This window comes from Castanea sativa, chromosome 6 (assembly GCF_040712315.1).
Source record: "Castanea sativa cultivar Marrone di Chiusa Pesio chromosome 6, ASM4071231v1".
Taxonomy (NCBI): Eukaryota; Viridiplantae; Streptophyta; class Magnoliopsida; order Fagales; family Fagaceae; genus Castanea; species Castanea sativa.
The window spans coordinates 17,659,679-17,682,702 of record NC_134018.1 but is presented as its reverse complement, the minus strand read 5'-3'; the positions used below and the strand labels follow the sequence as shown (position 1 = coordinate 17,682,702).

General features: G+C 35.3%; 1 protein-coding gene across 1 annotated transcript; it reads left to right on the top strand.

Annotated features, from left to right (window-relative positions):
- The first annotated feature begins 13,810 nt into the window (after positions 1–13,810).
- LOC142639559 (polyadenylate-binding protein RBP47B'-like) lies at positions 13,811–17,468 on the top strand. Its single transcript, XM_075813719.1, has 8 exons — positions 13,811–13,846; positions 13,925–14,405; positions 14,607–14,680; positions 14,752–14,882; positions 15,425–15,521; positions 16,018–16,176; positions 16,772–16,836; positions 17,300–17,468. Exons 1-8 carry the CDS (start codon positions 13,811–13,813, stop codon positions 17,466–17,468), a joined length of 1,212 nt encoding a protein of 403 aa, XP_075669834.1.
- The last annotated feature ends 5,556 nt before the right edge of the window (positions 17,469–23,024 follow it).

The following is a 23,024-nucleotide window of genomic DNA, read 5'->3' as shown; positions in this document are numbered from 1 at the left end:
GTATACCAATATTTAAGTTACAATACCATACAAGCATACACGGTTTTTTTTTTTTTTTTTTTTTTGAGGGAAAACAAGCATGCACGGTTGATATAGATAGTTTTCCTCCTAGAAACTATAAAATAAAATAAACTCCATATGTGTTAGCACAATAAACACACGACTCATTGAGTTATATATCCCATTTTCCATTTGTTATTTTCCCCTTTCTAATATGCATCCTCAATCTCTTAATCTTCTTCAACTTTTGGCTTTCTCTATGTTCTTTCTCCCTCCATTAAGGCCTCCGTGGGTTACTACTTGAAAAATTATAAAGCCAATATCAGTTTCTCACATTGGCAGTAGCGTTGTGTTCAATAGCTGATTGTTCTTTGTCCACTGCCAAGGTAAGTTTTCATGAACCAAGAATAAGGAAAAGTTGTGTTACTCTAGTCATTTGTATTCCAAATTTCGTAACTATTCAATGAATTAGTATTATTCTCAATCTTATAGTTATCATGCTACTTTGAAATTGAAATTGAAGGTTAGCAATTGTGTGATAAAAAGAAAAACTCAAAAAGGGGGAAAAAAAAACAAAATAGGGTGAGCAACTAACTAATAGATATTGACATCATCTGGGAAAGAGTAACGTGGTTAAAATTTCAAGTGAAATTACATTTGCTTTTAGTTTTTATTTTTTTATTTTTTTATTTTGAAACACATTTTCTTTTAGTTGATTATGTATAAAAACAATATTATAGAAATGATTAATGATATTGCTATCCATTTTTTCCAGTATTAAGAAGGAAGCTGAAGCAAAGAAGTTAAGACAATTTGATTGAGATTGATTGATGTAGACTTTTTCCTTCAAGTTTGAATATATCACTTCATTATACATGTAATTAACTTTCTAATCTCAATTTATGTAACTTTGCAATTGTTCTATTTGTGATGACTATCAACTTAGATTTGCTATGTTCATGGCTCTTTGTTTGGATTTATTGTAAATAACTTAAATAAAATTCGCCAAAGTTATTTATTGTCTAAAACCACTATTAGGTTGCATGATTTTATGCATTGACCAGTTTGTGATCCAACTTTTATAACATAATAATATGTAATAGATAAATAATGAGATATTATCAATTCACAACAACCTTGAATTGATTTGTACAATATTCAATATTAAATAATATAAAATTGAGATTAAACTAGAAGCATGAATTAATGCAACATTATATATATATATATATATATATATATATATATATATATATATATGTTTTCTTGTTGATGAATTATATGGTATAACGATATTTTTTTTTCATTACTTATTTATTTTGTTAGTCTAAATAACTTAAACCAAATATATAATATATAAATTGACATTAATAAAATACCATGCATTGCACAGTTTAAAAACTATATTTATTGTCTAAAACCACTATTAGTCATTTCTAGCACTTTTTATATCCATACTAGAAGTGCATCCCAAAAGGCTTTGTTTATGTCTTTGTATTTGTTATTCGTCTATGACTCTATATATTAATTGGTGTAGGAATTACTTTGGTCAAGAATGAGTTGTGGACTACTAAGGATATTTTAATTTTCAAAAAATTATTGGGTTTGGTTTTTCATTTTTTCATTCTTAATCAAATTGGAACTTGCCACATAATATTATTAGTCCATATCACCCTAAATTTATTGAGAATTTTATTACATGTTAATTTTTTATGCTTTAGTAATGGGACATGTTGCATGATTTTATGCATTGACCAGTTTGTGATCCAACTTTTATAACATAATAATATGTAATAGATAAATAATGAGATATTATCAATTCACAACAACCTTGAATTGATTTGTACAATTTTCAATATTAAATAGTATAAAATTGAGATTAAACTAGAAGCATAAATTAATGCAACATTTTATATATATATATATATATATATATATATATATATATATATATATGTTTTCTTGTTGATGAATTTTATGATATTACGGTATTTTTTTGTCATTACTTATTTATTTTATTAGTCTAAATAACTTAAACCAAATATATAATATATAAATTGACATTAATAAAATACCATGCATTGCACAGTTTAAAAACTATATCTAATACTATATATAATAGCATAAACTTTTTTCTACAATTAAGGTGGTTTTGACATATTGGAAAAATACCCATATGAATTTCTGCCATGTTTACGATTATATATATATATATATATATATATATATATATATATATATATATATATATATATAAGCAGACACCTCATGTGGGAGTATATGAGATACTTTCTTATGGCACTCTAATTTTGCAGTTAGATTTTTTTAACCTCTTTTTATTAAGTTATTTTTACTATTACCAAAAAGTTCACGTTGACTTATTTTTATTGTTGTCTTATTAATTATCTAAGCTTACACTACACCTTTCTCTCTTTTTCATGTCTTTTAGAATACCCACTATTTTAGTATTAAAAACAAAAGTAAAAATAATAATAATAATAATTAAGGACTAATAGTAATAAGTAACTAGATAAGGCCCTAGAGGGAGAGATAGAGAGATATGAAAATGTTGTGAATTGTTAAATGAAATGCACTGTTTCACAATTACCAAAATTAAAAAATTAAAAATAAAAACCTGAGATTGATAAAGCATTTGTAAGAGAGAGAATAATGAATCTAAGGGGCCACCACCTCTGCCATACTGGCCTCCCACCACCATAAAGCTGCTACGGGTAATTTTTTTATATTTTTAATTAGGGGCTTAAATATGATTTTGGTTTGGGTAATTTGGTTGGATAATTTTTGTTTTAAGTATATTAGTAGAGAGAATATTTGATGCACAATGTAAACCATAGTCTACCATAGTTTTAAATCATCATATAGAAGACACATGCATACGCACTTGCCTACATCATGTCTTAATGTCACACTATCAATGAGTGGAAGATGGTGAGAGAGTTGGACATACATTCATTTCATGGTATGCAATATGTGAATACAACACAATTAGTTGATTTTCATGAACTTGTTACTCTTTTGAATTTATTTTTAGTTTCATTTTTTTAAAAAAATTAATCTTACCTTGAGAAGGCTACAAATATACAGTGAATCTACTAAACTAAAATTTTGTATCTCAAAATGTATATGTTTCTTTACTCTAATTTAGTTTACTTTTATTTTATTTATTTTTTTATTTATAGTATATGTACAACATTCTGACCAAAATTTTCAAATAACTATAAAATCCAAACAATATTATTAGTTAGCCAACATTTGAAACTAATTTGGTTTCTAACAAATTGAGTCCAATGGACTTGATTTTGGGCTTATAAATTGAGTACAATGTACTAGATTTCCCCATCGTGGCACCGGCTGAGGTGGACAATATGTCCACATAGATATAAAACTCATGTGCATTGGAGTCGTTTTAAGAACTCGAGTTTCTTGGACTCGATTTCTGTTTAGCCGTCCACGTGTCCCAAACATTGAAACTCCCAGATCACTCTCACCAAAACACTCTCAAACACCCTGCACACTCAGTTTCTCGCTCTCACTCTCAAAACCACAGATCACACTCATCTCTCACTCTCAAAATCACAAAAATTCAAACACTCACTCAGTCTCACACCGTCTCTCTCACGATCTCTCACTCTCACTCTCAAACACCTAGACGCTCAAACCCACTCAAGCACGAGACTCTCTCTCTCTCTCTCTCTCTCTCTCTCTCTCTGTCATTCTCCTCTCAACTCATTGGCGGCTCGACCTCATCGGTGGCTCATTCTGTCGTCGTTGGCTCCTCTCCTCGTCGGACTCTGACCATCCCTCTGACCCACCATCTCTGCGAGCCCAGCATCTTTTCGAGCCTTGTTGGGTCATTCACTGTCTCTCTCACTCTCAAGTAATTGATTCTATCTAAGTTCCTTGCTTTTTTTTCTTCTTTTTTTTTCTATCTATAGGGTTTTGTACATATAGCTTCCTTTTAAAGTTTGTCATTACAAGTTCCCTGGGTAATTACCTTTACCGTCTCCGGTTGGTCAAGAAAAGGTTCAAATAAGCTTTCAAACACATATCGCAATTCTGCTTTCCATTTATTGCCACCAAACACTGTTTCTCAAGGTATCTCTCTCTCTCTCTCTCTCTCTCTCTCTCTCTCTCTCTCTAACACTTTGCTTGAATTTGTCTCTTAATTTTCAAATTTGCCTTTGCTACTGATCGCTTCTTAATATTATCGTTTACCAATCTTAGATCTTTGATCAAAGGTTTAAACTCTTTTTTTTTGATCCCATGATATGAATATTTAGTTATTGAATTTAAAGATGAATTAATGGCTATATTCATGTTTTACTAGACACTTTAGGAAATGAGTTTTGGAGAAAACTTCAGCCTTTAACATTCTTTAGTGAGAAAAAAACTTAGTGAGTAGTTTGGACCCAGATTTGATTGTTAGATTATCTCTCTTTTGTAAAATGTGTCATATTGAAAGTGGGTTATTTGTGGGTGATCATATTAGATCGGTGAAAACTTAATATTAGATCATTTAAAATAGAGTTTTGAAGGTCTATAAGAATCCAATAGTTAAATCATTAAACTACATAAAAAATTTGAACTCTAGTGCATCATTATTGTAAACAAAACAAAAACTCGAAAGTATGAGCTTCTGTTTTACATTTAGGATGTTTAAAGTAGAGTGGCAAAATTAGCTTTAGACTCCAATTGTTAATTAAATTTCAAACTAATATGTACGCTTGCTATATATTACTTTGATCCATTCATGCATAAATTTTGGCTGGGTGATATGCTTTTGAGGTATAAACCTTGTTGGTTTTCTGGTAATTTATTTGAAATTTATACACGACCTTTTCAGTTTCTATGTAGGAAGTTTTTGCTTGTAATGAAGAGATATTGCAATACTAGAAGGGGTGGCAGACTAGCAATGGCATATCATATTTACCTTTTGTTTTCTTTGCAATTTTTTTTTTTTTTTTTTGATAAGTCAAAATTTTTATTAGAGAAGACTACTTTATGCAAAACAAGCACGAACCAGCCAAATAAATACAAAGAAAACTAAATGCTATGCACAAGAAAGAAGAGAGTCAATAAACATTGGGAGGGAATCACTAGATGTGGGATTCCATGTCCAAGACCAATCAAACAAAGCTTTGTTATCGCACTCAATGTATTTTCCCAGTCGGTTTCATCAATTGTATAGTGATGATGATATATGATTTATAGTTGGTTTAAGATTCATTGTTCTTTTTTTTTTCAATGTAGTGCAGAAGTTAATACCTATTTTGAATTTTAATTAGAGATTATATGTGTTAATATATTTTCTCTACATTGAATTTGTTTCTCGATAATCTACTAGAGAGATTGGTTTTCATCCTAGAGTGTTTGGCTACTATTGGTGGAGATTTGATTTTAACTTAGTATAATATCTTGTAAGAATGACTTCTATGACTTGGTAGGGTTTTTAATTCTATACATCATATTAGAGGAGAATAATATAAACTTGGTAAAAGGTTTTGCGTGGGTGAGGCAATTTACTTGATTCTTATGTGTATCTCTTTTCCACAGGAGTTAGATTTGAAAATAATTATTAATGAACAGTACAACAATCAAGTGATCTATTGTTTCAAGTGAGACTCAAGTCGCTACAGTGAAATCAAGTCTAAGAAACTGGGATGTTAGTTTGCTAATTACTTTGAAAACAATGTTAACTAACGAATATGTTTAAAATTGCGTGTTATATGCCAATTTTCTCCTTGTGGTTCTGTTTTTGTTTTAGGGAAATCGAGTGTTAAAGAGTCGAGTTCACATGGAACTCAAGTTTGTGAGACTTGAGTTGCTACAGTGAAATAGAATCTAAGAAACTTGGGATGTTAGTTTGCTAATTACTTTGAAAACGATGTTAACTAACGAATATGTTTGAAATTGGGTGTTATATGCCAATTTTCTCCTTGTGGTTCTGTTTTTGTTTTAGGGAAATCAAGTGTTAAGGAGTCGAGTTCATATGGAACTCAAGTTTGTGAGACTCGAGTTGTTACAATGAAATTGAGTCAAAGAAACTCGGGATGTTAGTTTGCTAATTACTTTGAAAACGATGTTAACTAACGAATATGTTTGAAAATGGGTGTTATATGCCAATTTTCTCCTTGTGGTTCTGTTAAAGAGTCAAGTTCACATGATGGTCAAGTTTGTGAGACCCGAGTTGCTACAGTGAAATCGAGTCTTCTTGACATGTTAGTTTGCTAATTAGCTTGAAAACAATGTTAACTAACGAATATGTTTGAAGATGGGTGTTATATGCCAAATTTCTCCTTGCAATGTCACCCGAACTTACCTAGTAGTTTTAAGTTGTTGTCTTCTATTTAGCTAGTTTTTCTATTGAGCTGATTCTATCTTATTGACGTAAATATTATCTCTTATGGAGCTTTTGTGCATTGTGATATTTGGAGAAATATGTTTGGTTTTGTTTACATTTTATATAGCTCCCTCTAATATGAGTGACACAAGCAACATTGCCTTTGTATACTATTATGGAGGCTATCTTTGATTAAGGATAATCCACAATTTTATCAAACATGTTTTATTACCAATCTAAGCCAAATGCACTTACAACTTACTTCATGAATTGCCATAATTTTTGAGTTATTGTTAGTTGGTTTTGATTACAACAATTCAAAGTAATTCAAACCCATAAAATTGGCACATTTGAATTACTTTACAGTTTCCTTTGAATTACTTTGTATACTTGGTTTTGATCACCAACCCCTTAACATAAAGCTTTGCTTTTACAATTGTTGGTAGTATATTGATTTTTATATGTATCTTTATTCCCTGTGGATGATTGTCATACTTATCGTTTGTGCAAGAAATTAGGCTATACATTGAGATCCTTGCCAATTTATCTTAAACATGTGCTTATATTACTCTTGACTCCCTAAACTTCGTGTAGTATGGCTGTCGTTGCTGCTGAGGTGGTTGATGAGTTCGATCCTGGTCCTAGGGATCATTCGGTGTTAAGGTTTCTAAAAGACCATCGATCATCCGCTGTTTCGGAAGGCAAGTTAAAATTAAAACCAACGACCTGCTGAATTTCTATATTCTCTTCTTATCATTTTACATTATGTTGATTTTTTTTTTCATTTCTAAAATTCTAAGTTTGTTAATGTTATTACTAGCTTTGAATGCATAGTCATGCCCATTAGTTGGATTGAGTTAGATTGCTTATGTTCTTGCAAAATGGTCTCTTAATAATTATCTACCTCTAGTATTTTTCATTTTAGGCTATACTCCTGATTTTGTTGATGTAATTCTTCTTGAGCATAACCTTAATCTTGATATATAGCTTCTGTATTTTTGGTTTTTGTATAAAAAAAAATAAGGAGACTACAAACGCTTCGTTAAATAAGTTGTCATAAACTTATTTCAATTCCAATGAAAGTTTATGAGATATTTTGTGAACAGTAGCTACAATCATTTATACAAAGGTTATGGCATATTGCACCTCATCACCATGGTTCTATCATGTGCAGGATCCGGGGGTTTTGAAATGTCGTGGTCGTAATGAGGAGTTTCGAAAACGAAGCCCAATGGTGGATGATCGCGTCCTTGACATTGTCAAGAAAATTGGATTAAAAGGGCTGTATAGGACCCCATCTAGAGAGATTGATCATAACTTGATAACGGCCTTTGTTGAGCGATGGCGGCCTAAAACCTACACCTTCCACCTGCCACATAGGGAGATGACGATCACATTACAAGATGTGGAGGTTCTTTTGGGAATTCCAATTGATGGTGAGGCAATTGTTGGAACTTGTGACTTGACGTGGGCTGTTGAATGTCAGCATATGCTTGGAATTGTTATTAATTCTGTGGTGCTTCAAGGACAGAGGATCCAAATTAAGAAGCCACTTGAAAAAGTTGACCAAGGGTTGCCCGATGGTACAGAAGAGGTTATTGTGCATCAGTATGCACGGTGTTATATTCTAGCACTCCTAGGGGACACAATTTTTGCCGACAAGTCTGGCGATAGAGTGCATACGATGTGGTTGCAGATGTTGAGGGACCTTCACAATCCACCTTAGTACAGTTGGGGGAGTGCTTGCCTTGCATGGTTGTACAGAGAGTTATGCAAGGCAACCGACAGAAAGGCCAGTCAAATTAGTGGGGCCTTGATACTCGTTTAGTATTAGGCATGGTTCAGATTCCCTTTTTTGTGCCCAAGGATGGACTTCCCACCAGATGATGCATATGGCCCACCATTACCACCTTCTCCATTGTCCATTAAGTAAGTCTCTTCCTTGACCGATTCTCTCTATTGGAAATGGATCCATAATTTTAAATGATATGACACATTGAACTTAGCATTATTCAACTACTTAAGTTTTTGAACTTAGCATTAAAAAATAATTGAAGTTAGCATTATTCAAGTATTATTCTACAAGTAAGGATGCTTATGTAGTGTAGTAGTAGTATTTCAAGGAAAATAAACAATATGGATTTTTTAAGCTTCCATCAGAATACAATTCTTTTTTCTTTTTTATTACATTGCATAATTGGTAGATATTGATTCCCTCTTTCTTCATTGTAGGTTGGTTTGGATTGTGAACACGAAGAATAGCCCTGCCAAAATCTGTTTGGTCCGGTACCGTCAGCTTCTAGATTCTATGTATCCTAACCAAGTACACAAATTGTGTTTCTTGTAATGTTTATGAATACTGTATACTGTTATAACTGTAAAATATGTCAGTTGAAAATAATGGAACATTGCAAAATGTGCTACGAATTTTTTTTTACTACCTCAGGTGATGTGGCAACCATATGAAGCCGAATTAGGCCACCTGCCTGCGTTATGTTTAGCAGGACGGGACATGTGGACGGCGAGGGTGCCGCTTGTATGTTTCCGGCTAGTAGAGAAACATACATTGGATCGTGTTCTTCGTCAGTTTGGGATGGTGCAAGAAATTCCCCGAGCTGTTAATACTGACGATGCCCTTTATAAGATAGACCTGAGGGGGAAGACTGAAGTGGATTGGAGGGACAGACATTTTGGCCATATCCAAGTATGAAATACGAGAGCAAAATTATTATGTCATGGAGCACAACTAGAGGGTGCTATGTTGAGTTTTCATCCATACTTCGACTGGTACGGTAGGGTCACTTGGAGGTTCGTCGACCACACCAGCGCCTCACTTCTTATTATAGTAATCGCTTTGACCTTTCTTTCCAAATTTTGTTGCGTATTACCATTTTTGTGTTAGGTGTACTAATTGTATTACAAAAATTGCAGGTTGACATGCACAAGCAGATGTTGACGCGTTACATAGTAGGCAGTCCTGAGCACAAGCTGATTACAGCTATGCTGAAGGAAGTGGATCACCTTCACCATCTAGCTGCCCATCTTCCCTTGGAAGATACCAATGGGGCAAATCCAGAAGTGCCAAAACAGAATGGACGACCAAGCACGAGCTCAACTTCTGCCACCCACAGCCATGGCCAGCGTACTGCACCCCATCAGGTTGTCAGTAGGCCGAACCCCCCTCCACCCCCACATGCTTCTCCTGCCCCAGAGTTCCCTCCACCCCCACATGCATCATCTGCCCCAGAGTTCCCTCCACCTCTACATGCATCTCTTTCCCCAAAGATCCCTCCTCGTACTGCTCTTGCATTTCCTGACCTACAGATCCCTATACCCACTGCACATGCATCTTCTCACCTCGAGATCCCTTCACCCACCCTATGTACATTTTTAGACCCTACTCATTTATCCCTTACTCCACCATCCTTTGATCTCGGCATTGATTTCAATGACACCCCTCCTGTCATGCACACTCAATCTCCCTCATACAACATTGGTCATATAGACCATGTACCACCCCATAGTGAGTCCATGTCATTCATGCCCACTCCTGGACTGCATACAGCTCTTATGACTACGAGCCTCACTCACATTTCGTCTGCTACACCATCCTCACCCGCAGTTGTAGGGTCTTCAGTTGTTGGGAGTCAAGCAAAACAGCTAGCTGTGCATGTCGAGAATGAGCAAGTAGTTAGGTTACACTCACCCCCACAAGGTCGGCCTAAACACACAAGAAAAGCACCTCCTTGTGGGATAGGTGGTCACAAAGCAGGACACAAGGTTGGCCCCACGGGATAAATGGTCATTTACTAGCTTTGAATACTTTCATGACTGTTGTTATGGTTGGTATTAGAATTTATTTAATCCATTGTTTCTTTGTAACTTCATCTTTGCAGCAACGCAAGGAGCCTGACCAAGGAGATGCGGTACCTCCTCCCCCACATACCAGACACTATACAAGACAACATAAGCGTCAAGTGCCATAGGGTCAGCACCTTATAGTTGTGTGCTTTCTTTAATCCTTTACAAATGGTTTTGGCCTCAAAATTGTGCTCCCTTGTGTCTTCAAATATTTTTATGAATATGACACACATGCTTGTGCAGATGAATACTCTTTGTTTTTTCAAACTTATTGGCTATTGAGTTGAATGTCATGGAGTTGACTTTGATAGAATATTCATGGAATGAAGAAGTATGGTATAATGAACGAATAATATGTAAGGATATGGACTGTAATACGCAGGTAGTGAACTAAAACTTGGGCAATGGTTTTTTTTTCCCCTTTAGATAATAAGATATTATTGAGAAAGATGAGATACTTTAAGCACACAACTGTCTCCTGATTTTAGTGCATTAATCTTGTGCGACAAGACTATATTATGGTCTAAAGTTTGTGTTTAAATTAGGTTGACTTGAATCAGGTTTGGTCTGAACCTTAAATCATCTTGCTGGATGTTTTTACTTGTGTCAACTGATCTAAATTCTGATTGCTGCGTGTCAATTTTTTTTTTTTGTAAAAAAATCTATGTTACTAAGGTTGAATTCCTTAATCCTTATCTACCACGTGTCCTAGATAATAGATTGCTCTGTAAAAACAGCTTGCTATAAATCTTGTAGATGAAAGAGGGTGTTTGCTTAAAATTATGTCAAATAATAGAAGTCACTTGGTATATTGTTTGATGGAACCATGAGTATCTATTAGTATTCAAAGAATTGTGATCACCAATTGATCCTTATTTTTTTTCACTTAAGCAATTCTATCTGGTTGTACTTTATTCAGGATTGCTGATGCTGAGCTAAACTTGGGTGAAACTGAAGTTCGAGAAGCCCATTTGGCAAAAGCCTTGTATTTTATTCAAATTGGTGACAAGGTACACAAGTTTCATATCTTATTGCTATTGAAAGTCTTGCGACCATTGTCTGCTTACAGTGGAATTTGACATCTAACTCCCCCTCCTGACCTACCATGAACCCAGGAGAAAGCATTGGAACAACTCAAGGTGACAGAAAGCAAAACGGTTGCAGTTGGGCAAAAGATGGACTTGGTGTTCCATACACTACAGCTTGGATTTTTCTACATGGATTTTGATCTAATTTCCAAAAGCATTGATAAAGCAAAAAGGTAAGCAATGCCATGAACCCAACAACATTTTGTGCTTCTGTCTTTTTGAAAGTGGGCCCACATGAGTCATTGGAACTGTTTGTACAATGATTCCAGCTTGTTTGATCCAATTATAATTGTTTCTGCAATGATTCCATCTTGTTTGAAGAGGGAGGAGATTGGGAAAGGAAGATTCGTTTGAAGGTGTATGAAGGCCTGTACTGCATGTCCACTCGAAACTTCAAGAAGGCAGCCAGTCTATTTTTGGATTCTATATCAACCTTCACAACTTATGAACTTTTCCCTTATGACACCTTCATATTTTACACTGTCCTTACAAGCATTATAACCTTGGATAGAGTTTCCTTGAAGCAGAAGGTATTCAGGTTTTCCCCACTGGATGGTTTAAATTTATCCAACTTATGTAATATTATTTTTCTCTCCTTTTTTTTTTTTTTGAGCAAGTGCTCTGATATTATTTTACTAACTAATTCTTGTTGAAATTTGTTTAGGTTATTGATGCTCCAGAAATATTGACAATTATTGAAAAAATCCCATATCTTTCAGCGTTTTTGAACTCCTTGTATGAGTGTCAATTTAAATCATTTTTCGTGGCTTTTGGTAAGTTGAGATCTAATAGCCCATACTCTTATACATATCAATAAAATGTTAAAAGAAATATGTTCTTTTGGTTCCTTTGCATGGTCTGATTTCTTGCAACACTCTGAGCTTCTTGGTGTTTGCTTATGTGATATGGTATAGCTATAAGAGCTAGTCCTACTAATACCAATTAATTTATTTATAACTTGTTCAATTCTATATATTACTTGTATATTCTAAAGCAAAACAATTTCAGCTGGCCTTACGGAGCAAATAAAATTGGACAATATTGTTTGGATTAGTTTCATTGCCAGTGTCTTCTTCAGACTAACCCATACCAAGAATTGGTTTCTACTCAAATGTCAAGCACAATACAACTGTCAGACTCTATAGTTTATATGTACTCTGTGTTTGTACCTTCAATATGTGTGCTGGATAGAATAAAGTTCCAGGTTATATATATATATATATATATATATATATATATTTATATATTTTAAGATTGAAGAAAGATCCAAACAGCTCTTCACTGAATGCTTGTCTCTGTGAAAGTGGCTTCCTTGTTTGCACAGGGGAATTGCAGTTTCTTAAATGCTTGGACATGCAAATTTCTTAACAAACATAAACTAGATCTTATATTTTGGCATCATATAATCCTTTCAGTAAGCATAAACGGCTTAGCCCACCAAAAGTGAATGCTCGGGGGTGAATCCTCCTGAATCACCTGGCAACAGATTTTGGTAAGTGGGATTAGTTGCTTTAAGGTCTAGAGGCGAGTCCAAAGGGCTCTTCTTTAGACAGGTTCCCTGCGTTATCAAAAGGAAAAGAAAAGAAAAAAAGTATAATCCCTTCTACACCCTCTTCTGAAACATTAGAAAATGTTGTGAATGTTAACCAAAAATCACTTCGTAGTTTCTGCTTCAAAATACTCATTCTGTGATAATTTAAATTAAATAGTTTGGATGATAAAACTAAAAATTGACTTCTTTTAAACCTTATAATTTAATCAGGACTATCATTTAAGTTGACACTTTCCTGGTTATGTGTGCCCAATATCTGTTCAACAGTGCTTTTCTTTTCCTCACAGTTAGGATTCCATATGCTTTGCAATGGTGAATTCAATAAGATCAGTTCCTTTCTACACCATTTTTTGCACACACCCTTTATCTCTCATCATTACTTGGTTTGATTTGCCTTTCAGGTTTGCACATACCAATCCATTGCATTTGGATGTATTCCAGAGTGTGGTACGATTTGAAGCAGAAGTGGTTGCAATGACAGCTGCACTAATTGGCAGTCAAGAGAAGGGTTCAGGAGGACAAATATGTGGAAACATGACATCAGGTGGAACAGAAAGCATACTATTAGCTGTGAAATCATCACGGGACTACATGAAAACTAAGAAGGGAATTACAAAACCTGAAATGTATTGATAACATTCCAATTCTTTGGTTATTTGCTAGTTTACTCTTGATTTGGAAGTTATTTTTGTGTGTGATTTTCTTACCGAGCACAGGATAATACCTGAATCTGCACACCACAATTTGGCACCACAAATTGGTGTGAGCATGGCGACTCATGAATTTCTTATATTCTAAGTATTTGCTGGTTTTAATGTGAATTAAGCTGCATTTTGGTTAACAGTGGGTCGGTATAGCATGGTGAATTGTGAGTTGCAAACAAAAAACAATGACTCATTGTTAAACACTTGCTAAACTTCCCGCCTCCTCAGGTCTTTAAGTCTGTTAATGCTAGATTATGGGGTGTTGAACTCTGACAATGTGGTAGTTTCTCATTCAAGCTTGTAGTTCTGTGCTGAAACAGACGTTATTAACTTTTTAAATGGACACTTCTCTCTACAGGTTATTTCAATTAAGATTATACGTAACAAGATCACTGGCCAGCCTGAGGGTTACGGGTTTGTTGAGTTTGTTTCCCATGCAGCAGCTGAAAGGATTCTGCAGTCTCACAATGGCGCTCAAATGCCTGGAACTGAACAAACTTCCAGGTTGAATTGGGCTTCTTTTGGCATAGGGGAAAGACGTCCTGATGCTGGGCCTGAACATTCTATTTTTGTGGGTGATTTAGCTCCTGATGTTACTAATTATCTGTTACAAGAGACCTTTCGTGTTAATTATCCGTCTGTTAGAGGTGCCAAGGTTGTGACTGATGCAAATACTGGACACTCAAAGGGATATGGATTTGTCAAATTTTCTGATGAGGCCGAAAGAAATCGTGCTATGACTGAAATGAATGGTTTATATTTTTCAACAAGGCCAATGCGTATTAGTGCAGCTACACCAAAGAAGACCACTGCGTTTCTACCATATGCTACACCCAAAGGTTATTTATATCTTATTAACTGTTATAGAACTAATGTCATGTTACAGACTCAGATAAGTCTTTCTTATTGTCTGGAAAAGCCATTGAGATAAGAGACTTCAAATTTCTGATTAACATTCTATAGTCTTCATGCTGAAATTAGTTTCTGATACTGTTTTAGCCTTAATAAGAGATCTTATGCATGGACTTTTCTGACAACAGTATATTCAGTTGCAGCATATCCCACAACAGCGCCTGCTGTGCTTCCAGCAGAGTATGATGTAAATTATACTACGGTAAGTCAGACTAAAGTCTTATTGTGTTCATTTATCTCATCTCTTATTCTTCTTCTTTTTATCTGCTGCAGATTTTTGTTCGGAACTTGGATCCTAATGTCACAGAAGAGGAGCTAAAGCAAACCTTTTTACAGTTTGGTGAAATTGCCTACGTCAAGATTCCTGTGGGCAAAGGATGCGGTTTTGTACAGTTTGGGACAAGGTTTGTCATTTGCTTGCATGTGAAATATCTATTCGATTTTCCTGATATTTAACAGTGAATCTAAAACTTCTCCCATAATTTTGGATTTTGTTAACGTGTGCCCTAAGGGCACACAATAATAAATCACTTTTAGAAATATTTTCTCAGGAATTGAAAAAGTATTTACAGCTTTTTCAATTCTCGAGAAAATGTTTCCAAAAATAGAAAGCTTAATATGTGCCCTACCGAACCCTTTTTGTTTTGGTAAAAATGTCTCATAAAGATAGTGATCATTTTTTCTCTTTTTTTCCTTCTTCCTTTTACCTTCTTTTAGAAAAGCATTGATTGTTGTACTAGAATGTTGACATTTTATGGCCCATACTAATTTTTGCATTGACAAAATGAATCATAAAAAAATGAAAGCATGGAAGAATGCAAGAAAAACCTGTAGTCCAAAAAGGGCAACTCCTTATTATACAATGTTTTTGTCAAGTCTTTATATCACTTTACCTTTTTTGGTGTCCATGGGTTCCTGATTTCTTTTATTATAATTGTCTATATAGAGCATCTGCTGAAGAAGCCATCCAAAAGATGCAGGGAAAGATGATTGGCCAACAAATTGTCCGCATTTCTTGGGGTAGGAGTCCAACAGCTAAACAGGTGATTTCTTTTAACTCATCTCTATCATATGCTCACTTTGATATAGTGATAAAGATATTGTTTTCCATTTGTGCATCCAAAGTGATGCTCTATTTTAAAGCCAGGAACACCCGATTGGATAATTGAAGTCTGATGAACCTCTGGTGGAATGGTGGTAAATTAGCTATATTTTGTCTTAGTAGTATGTATGAACAAAGAGTGAACTTGAAGGGTTTTTATCAAAGAACTCACCCACAGTCATACTGAATTTTAAACACATTGTATTTTCATCTGCCCACCTACCTGTTAAGGCATGGTTGATAGGTTGAGATGAACACAACATCTCTGCTCACCTACCTGTTTTGTACTTGAATTTCCTTATATAGCTAATTTTCTAGATACATTAATCTAGATATGGTTACCCATTTGTATTGATACTGGAATTTTTCATTATATGGTTAATTTTCTAGATACAACAATCTAGCCTTACAAATTTTTTGATACCGGCTTATTGTAGGACGTACCTGGTAGCTGGGGTCAGCAAGTAGATCCAAGTCAATGGAGTGCTTATTATGGTTATGGACAAGGCTATGATGCCTATAATTATGGGGCTACTCAGGATCCATCATTATATGCATACAACTCATATGGTGGTTACGCAAATTATCCACTGCAGGTAAATTGTTTTGACGTTAGTAACACTTGTTGGCACTGATGCTATTCCTAAGCAATTTTTATTTCGTGAGATGGATGTTGTATTAGTCAACAGAAATAGAGCCACTGTTTCTTTTTTTCTTCGGCCTTGTGAGCAATTGTTTCTAGTATCAACTAAGTGATTATCGTGTGGGAATAACAAATGTTGAGCACTGAAGTTCTCAATAATTTTTAGAAGATTTAACGAGACTTTTGATATTGGAAAAAAAAAAATTTTTTTACTCCAAAATGGGGGTTTTCAAATGTGTGAACTCATATATTATTATTACCCTTCCAACGCACAACAATCGGGCTTATTTGTAGATATGAAAAGACATGCATCATTTTTACTCATTCTATGTTTGCACCCAACAGAGAGAGCAAATATACAGAAGGTGCTTGAACTCTTCTAGATATGTTTGAGCATTGTAATTTGAAAGTTTGATTGTAATTCTCACTGAGTGCACCCCCGGTGTACTTGGTTTGGTTTTCTTTTAATAAAGATATTTGTTTCTTTTCAAAAAAAAAAACAAAAAGGTGCTTGAAAATAATTCTATACCTAAATGGTTCATTTACAGGTTGAAGGTGTTCAGGACATGGCAGCTCTGATACCAATTGTGTGTAAACTAAAGGAAGAGGACGAGTAAACTAAAGGAAAGGGAGTAAAGGACAAACAAGGAAGCTACTAGTAAAAGACGACGACAAACACAGACTAAAAGGACTATAGAAAATGGGAGTGTAAGAAGATTATGAAAGCTTATTAATGACATATATTACTAAGATGCTATAGAAAATAACATGATAGTATGGAATAGAACATAAAACAAGATACAACAAACTGAGGGATATTATTATATTGAACAAACTTTTTACAGGACTGGAAGACATAAACTGGGAAATATTACTCAAGCTACTAACTCTTTCTAACCCTCTTTTTCTCTCTAATTCTCCAACTCTGTAATTTTTCAAGTCTGCTAAACTAAGAAAACGAGAGGCTTATTTATAGGCAATAATTTAAAAAAAGATAAAAATATTTTACATTCAGAAGATAAACTTTGAAATGTAAGTGCCGACTTGTTCTTGACATTTGTCCAAAATGTGTGAAGGTCCTGGAACCGGAGTGACAGTTGTCTTCTAGATGTAAGGATGCTAGTGCAGAAGATATTCGCTTCTGAATATAATGTTGACAATAGATATAATGAAATTGGGGAAAAGGGTGACGAAGATCATCATGGAATAGGACATCATGCAATAGTTGCAAGCTTAAAGGAATAGCTACGGCAATAGAGAAAGGAAAAAACCAAAATAGGGGCTTTGTTGAAAAGTCAACAAAAGTGGCTCCTGGCAACTTTTTTTTTTTTTTTAAATATATCTTTTATATATATTTATCTTTTAGTCATCCCATCCGTCTCTACCTTGAAACCATTTTTCATCAACATCTGCATCTGGGTCATGGTTATGGTAGTAAGGGTCATCAAAGCCAAATAAAGGATTAGGCACTTCCCAATGGTCATCCTATGGCCATTGTTGTTTGCAAACATCTGGGTCGGGTGGTACTATGGTTGGTAAGATCCTTGATTGAGAAATTTTACCATTATGAGGGAATAGTGACAAGATATCCAAGATACGTCCACGTGTGTGTGAAGAGTACCATCAGCATTAGTCACCCAATGTATATCTGGAGGGTGGAAAATTCCTTCTGCGTGAACATTATTTTTGGAGTTTAGCTTAGCTACTATACATGCCGAAGTAATTTTGCAACCAAAATGGGGGTGATCTATTCTGGGATACTTGAATCATTGGCCATCATGAGCATCATTTTTCAAAATTTCACGCCAGAATTTGTGAAAATATTTATACTCTCGAGGAAAAATGTATGAGTAGAATTCTAGTTCGAAATAGAGGCACAAGTAGTACTGATTGAGTAAGTACCACATGTAAAGGTAGTGTACAACAGTCCAATTTGTTAGCCAAAATGCAAATGAAATTTTTCATGGTTGCTCAATTTCTGGAAAAAGGGCAAGGAAATGGCGTTGGTGTTGTTTGAGGTAATCATGGAGGACTCGAATGATTCTTTTGGATCTGGCTTGAAGGGTCAAGGTCTTTATTTGGTCTTTTATTTCTGGGGTAAGTGTTTCTTTCATGTTCATGATATCATTAGGGGCTGAAGTAGAAGGGCTTGAGAATCAAGATGGGTCTGTTATTAGATATACACATAAGGGTGGAGGAATTATTGTGGTATGAAGGACTGGAGGCTTTCTAGAAAGGTAATCAATGATAAGGTTATTTATACCTTTGATGTGTTTGACTTGGAAAGACCATTGTGAAAACCAATTTGACTATCTGAGTAACTGAGGATGTGAGAGCATTTTTCTTTTGAATTGGGGTATTTTTGGAAAAGAGGACATGTCCATTTCTACAAGAAAATTGTGACCAAGGAGGTGAAACTAGAACTTTTCAATTCCATGTTTGACTGCCAAGATTTCTTTGAAAGTAGAATGATAATGGAGCTCTGAAGGCTTGAATGCACCACTTTTATATCCACAAATATTTCTTTTGCCATCAATTTCTTCAAAGAGAGCTGTCGCTCAATACTCATCACTTGCATCTGTCTGTATAATTCTTTTGCCTGTTCCTGGAATCTGCAAAGGGTGAAGTTTTTCTGGTAATTTTTTTAATTGTTGGACTGCTTCTGTATGAACTGGATTCCATTCTGGGGGAGATTTTTTCAACAATTTAGACAAACAATCCCTATTTTTGGAGATTTTTGGGATGAAATCTGACATGTTGTTAATAATTCCAAGAAACTGCTGGATCTGTTTGGTGTTGGTGAGCAAATCTGGCAATTCACTAAGAGAGACTGCTATGTGAGGCTAAAAAGTGTACTTTCCATCTGAAATGTTTACGCCCAAGAAGTCAATAGAAGATACTCCTATGACCATTTTCTTTTCTAGAAAGCATTATCCCTTGAGCTTTTACTAAATTGTAGAATTCAGTAAGCAATTGTTCATGGGATGCTGCATCTTTTGAAAATAGGAGGATATCATCTACATAGATCAATGCATTTGACAAAAGCGGTTGGAACAGCGTTACCATTACTTTTTGGAATTGAGATAGAGCATTTTTTAGGCGAAAAGGCATTACAGTCCATTGATAATGATGATCTAGGATGCAAAAGCTGTCTTGTATCTTTTTTCTAGATGAATTCCTAATTGCCAAAAGCTTGCTTTGAGATCAAATTTTGAAAACACTTTGGCATTGGAGAGATGTTGGAAAAGGGCACTTTTGTTTGCCAAAGGGAACTTGTCATCAGCAAGGAAATGATTAAGATCTTGGTAATTGATTACCAATCTAAACTTTCCTCGAACTTGTTTTGCATGCTTGTTAACATAGAAAGCTTCACACACCCATGGAGAAGTTGTGGGTTCAATGAGGTTTTCTAAAAGAAGAGTGGATAACTCCTTTTTAGCTAAGGACAAGTGTTTTGGGTTCATTCCTCTATTACTAGCTTTAGTGGGGTTAACATCTTCATTCTTTTTGAAGGGAAGGGTTATGAAAAAAGTTGGATTTTTCCACAAAGGATTTGGATTTTTAAGGAGGAATTCAGAGTGAGTGGTTGCACAACATTCATTGATAATCTGGAATTTCAAGGAGTCAAAGGGATTTATTAGAACAAATGAGGTACTTGGATCCAGGTGAGAAGGTGTTGTTTATGGAAAAGTCCTTTTGGGGACCATCTAAGACTGGGTATTTGGTGAAGGATGTCAAATCCTATGAGAAGGCCTCTGCCTGTGAGGGGAGATCCAAGGACTTGGTGTCTAATGGTAAGGGTTGGAAAAATTCGAATGTGAATGGGCTTACTTTTCTGGGTAATCAGAAATGTTTCTCTATTGGCTGCTCTGAACATCTGATGATGGGGTAGCCAAAAGTCTTCGGGTAATATCTTAGGATGAAGGATTGTTGCTGCTGCTCCTATATCAAACAAGGTGATTACTGGAATGGGTCTGGAATAAGTATCAAGGAGGATGTGAACTTGAGCTATTGGTGTGGGGTCAGTTATTGAAGCTATAAGAGGCTGAGATGTATATATGGTTTGGATTTCTGGGTCTGAATTATCAATAATATCTGAGTCAGACTCATCTTCTGAGGTAGAATAAGCCATGACTGCCAAGATTTGGAGAGAGTAATCATCATCCAGTGAGAAATGTGATTCAACATCTGAAAATGGGGTGTCATCTGCATGGATTTGGACTTGCTCCAAAAGCTTTGCTGCTTTTTTTCTTTATAGACAACTTTTTGCAAAATGACCGGGCTTTCTACATACAAAACAAACTTTTGAAGTTTTGCCTTTGAACTGCTTTCTTCTGAGGAACTTCTATTTCTTTTTTCTGAAAAGCTTCTTCTTCTGTGGAGGATATTTCTTCTTCCAAGAATACTTTTTGTAATGATCTCTTCTCTTGGTTGGACAAGCACAATTTTTGTCATACCACTTGATCTGCAAATCTTTCCTTTTACAATTGTCTTTAAGCTTGCTGTGGATCTTGTCAATTTCTGAAAGAAATTTTCTTTGATTGCAAAGTTTTTCAAGAGCAATGAGCACATGCTGATAAATTTCTCCTAAGAAGGCTTGCTGTAGGGTGATTTTTTGAAGATTCATCATGCGGAGGGTTTCATCACCTAATGGTTTTGGGAAAGAGTTAAGGAAAGTGTGCCTGGAATTGACATCATCCATTCCATTAAAGGAGTAGTACCTACTTGACATTCTGTCAAAATGTTTTTCCAAATCTTTTCTTTCAAAAGAACAACATTTCATCAGTAAGAATTCATCTCTTGCTACTTCAGTGTAATGGGCTAATGAACCAAGGAATTCATTATGAAGGATTGTGAAAAAATCTTCTAGAGTGTTACACTGGGCTGCTTGTCTTTGCCTGTATTCTCCAAGATTAATCCACCATTGTCTCAATCTTCCTGTAAGTCTTGCGACAAACTTGGCGATGATTTGTGCAACAGTATTATTTCGAACTTGGAGTTCAGCTGTACACCATGAATACATGTTAAAAATCTCATCATGCCATTTTGAAGGAGGACTGTTATCAATGGTAAACAAGTGCTTTGAATCTGTGGTTGATGAGTAGGTTAATCTTGTGCGGTGATCAGGGATGAAAGGTGGTGTAGGGAATATTGGTGGTGGTGGTGGTGGTGGAGGTTGTTTAGGATGAAGGACATCTTCTTCCTCTTCTACTTTTGGTTCTGTCATAAATACTTCATCTAATTCAAGGCCAGACAAGTCGAGATTTGTGTCATCAATGACTGGGAGAACAAAAGGTTCTATTGATTCTTGAAGAGTTAGAGTTTTCAGAAATGATGAAATCGGGTTTGGGGGATCATAATTTATGGCCAACATGTTCATATCTGGGGGTCTAGAAGAAGCACCAATAGTTGGATCTGGTGGTTGGTATAATGGCTCTTTGTCTTTTTTGATGAGAGGAGGTTCATTTCATGGTTTGGGTTGAGGATCTGGTCTGGGTTGAGATTCTAGTTGGAGTGGTGGTGTTGGGTTTGTTATGCTGGGAAAAATTCCACTTGGTTTAAAAGGATTTTGAGCAAGATGTGTCATGTTTAGTGGTTGGAGGTCCTGGTAGGGGGAAACTGGGGAGAATGGTGAGGGTACAGGTATGGATAGATTTTTATACAATGATTGACGAAGCTGATAAGGCATGTAGACCTGCATTGGAAGAGCTTGGGTAACCATCTTTTGTGAATTTTCCATAGACTGGAGCTGCATCAACAATTGTTTTTTTTCCTTTTCTTTTTGCCCAATAAGGGGAAAGGAGACAGAAAATTTTTTTACTGTGGAGGCAATCGTTTCTAATTCTTGTTCAACTGGCTGTATTTTTTTCTTTAAATCTTCAATGAGAGAATTTGAAGATGAGAAGGTATGAGTTACTGCTTCAGTCATCTTTTGCTGATTATCAAGAATCTTTGAAAGGACCTGGTTTTGTGCAACAAAATTTTCTGCTTGCCAATTGAGAGCTGCATCAGCTGAGGAGACTTGTTTTTGGGTTCCATCTGGATTGGTTCCAACAAGGTTTTTGATTTTCCAAACATGTTTAACATTGACTTGTGGATGGTCAAAACTTACAAGAGGAGGAAAATTTTGTGAATAGGAAGGTGATGCATGGTCAAACATATAACAAGGTAAGATCTTTTGTGTAGGGGTTTGACTGGGAGGCTTAGGTTGACATTTTTGTATTTGGGGAATGACTTTCTGGTAATACGGGATTAATGGTGGTTTTTGGTTTTGTTGGTTTTGATCATGACTTTCTCTACATGGGGAAAGGGATGGAGTTTTTTGCTTTCTAGATCTGGGATAGAGGACATAGTAATCAAACTTTCCAGTGGGTTCTCCAAGGAGGTCAACTTCTGGATCTCCTGCTTCATATCTTTCTTTAAGAAGTTGCTGGGAAGACTTTTTCTTTCGTCTTTTCTGCTTTTCTTCAAATACTTCTTCTTCTTGGCAATCAGTACAGTCACAAACATCCCCACCATATATAGCCGGAGGATGATTATCCTTCATAGCAAGGTTTTCCATCTTCTTGAAATGCTTTAATTTGAAGACCTTCAAGACTTTCATATGAGACTGGTTGGGTCATAGCCGTTTAAGTAAGAAAGACTGTCACTTCTTCTTTTTCTAGTGTGGCTGCCATAAATCTAACTTCAACTTCACCATTTTTGTTTCTGATGAAGAAAGGAGTTTTGGACTGGATTGGCTGGGCCGCCTGATGAAGATTCTCATATTTTGTGATCCATGATTCTGGAAAGAGTTTTGTC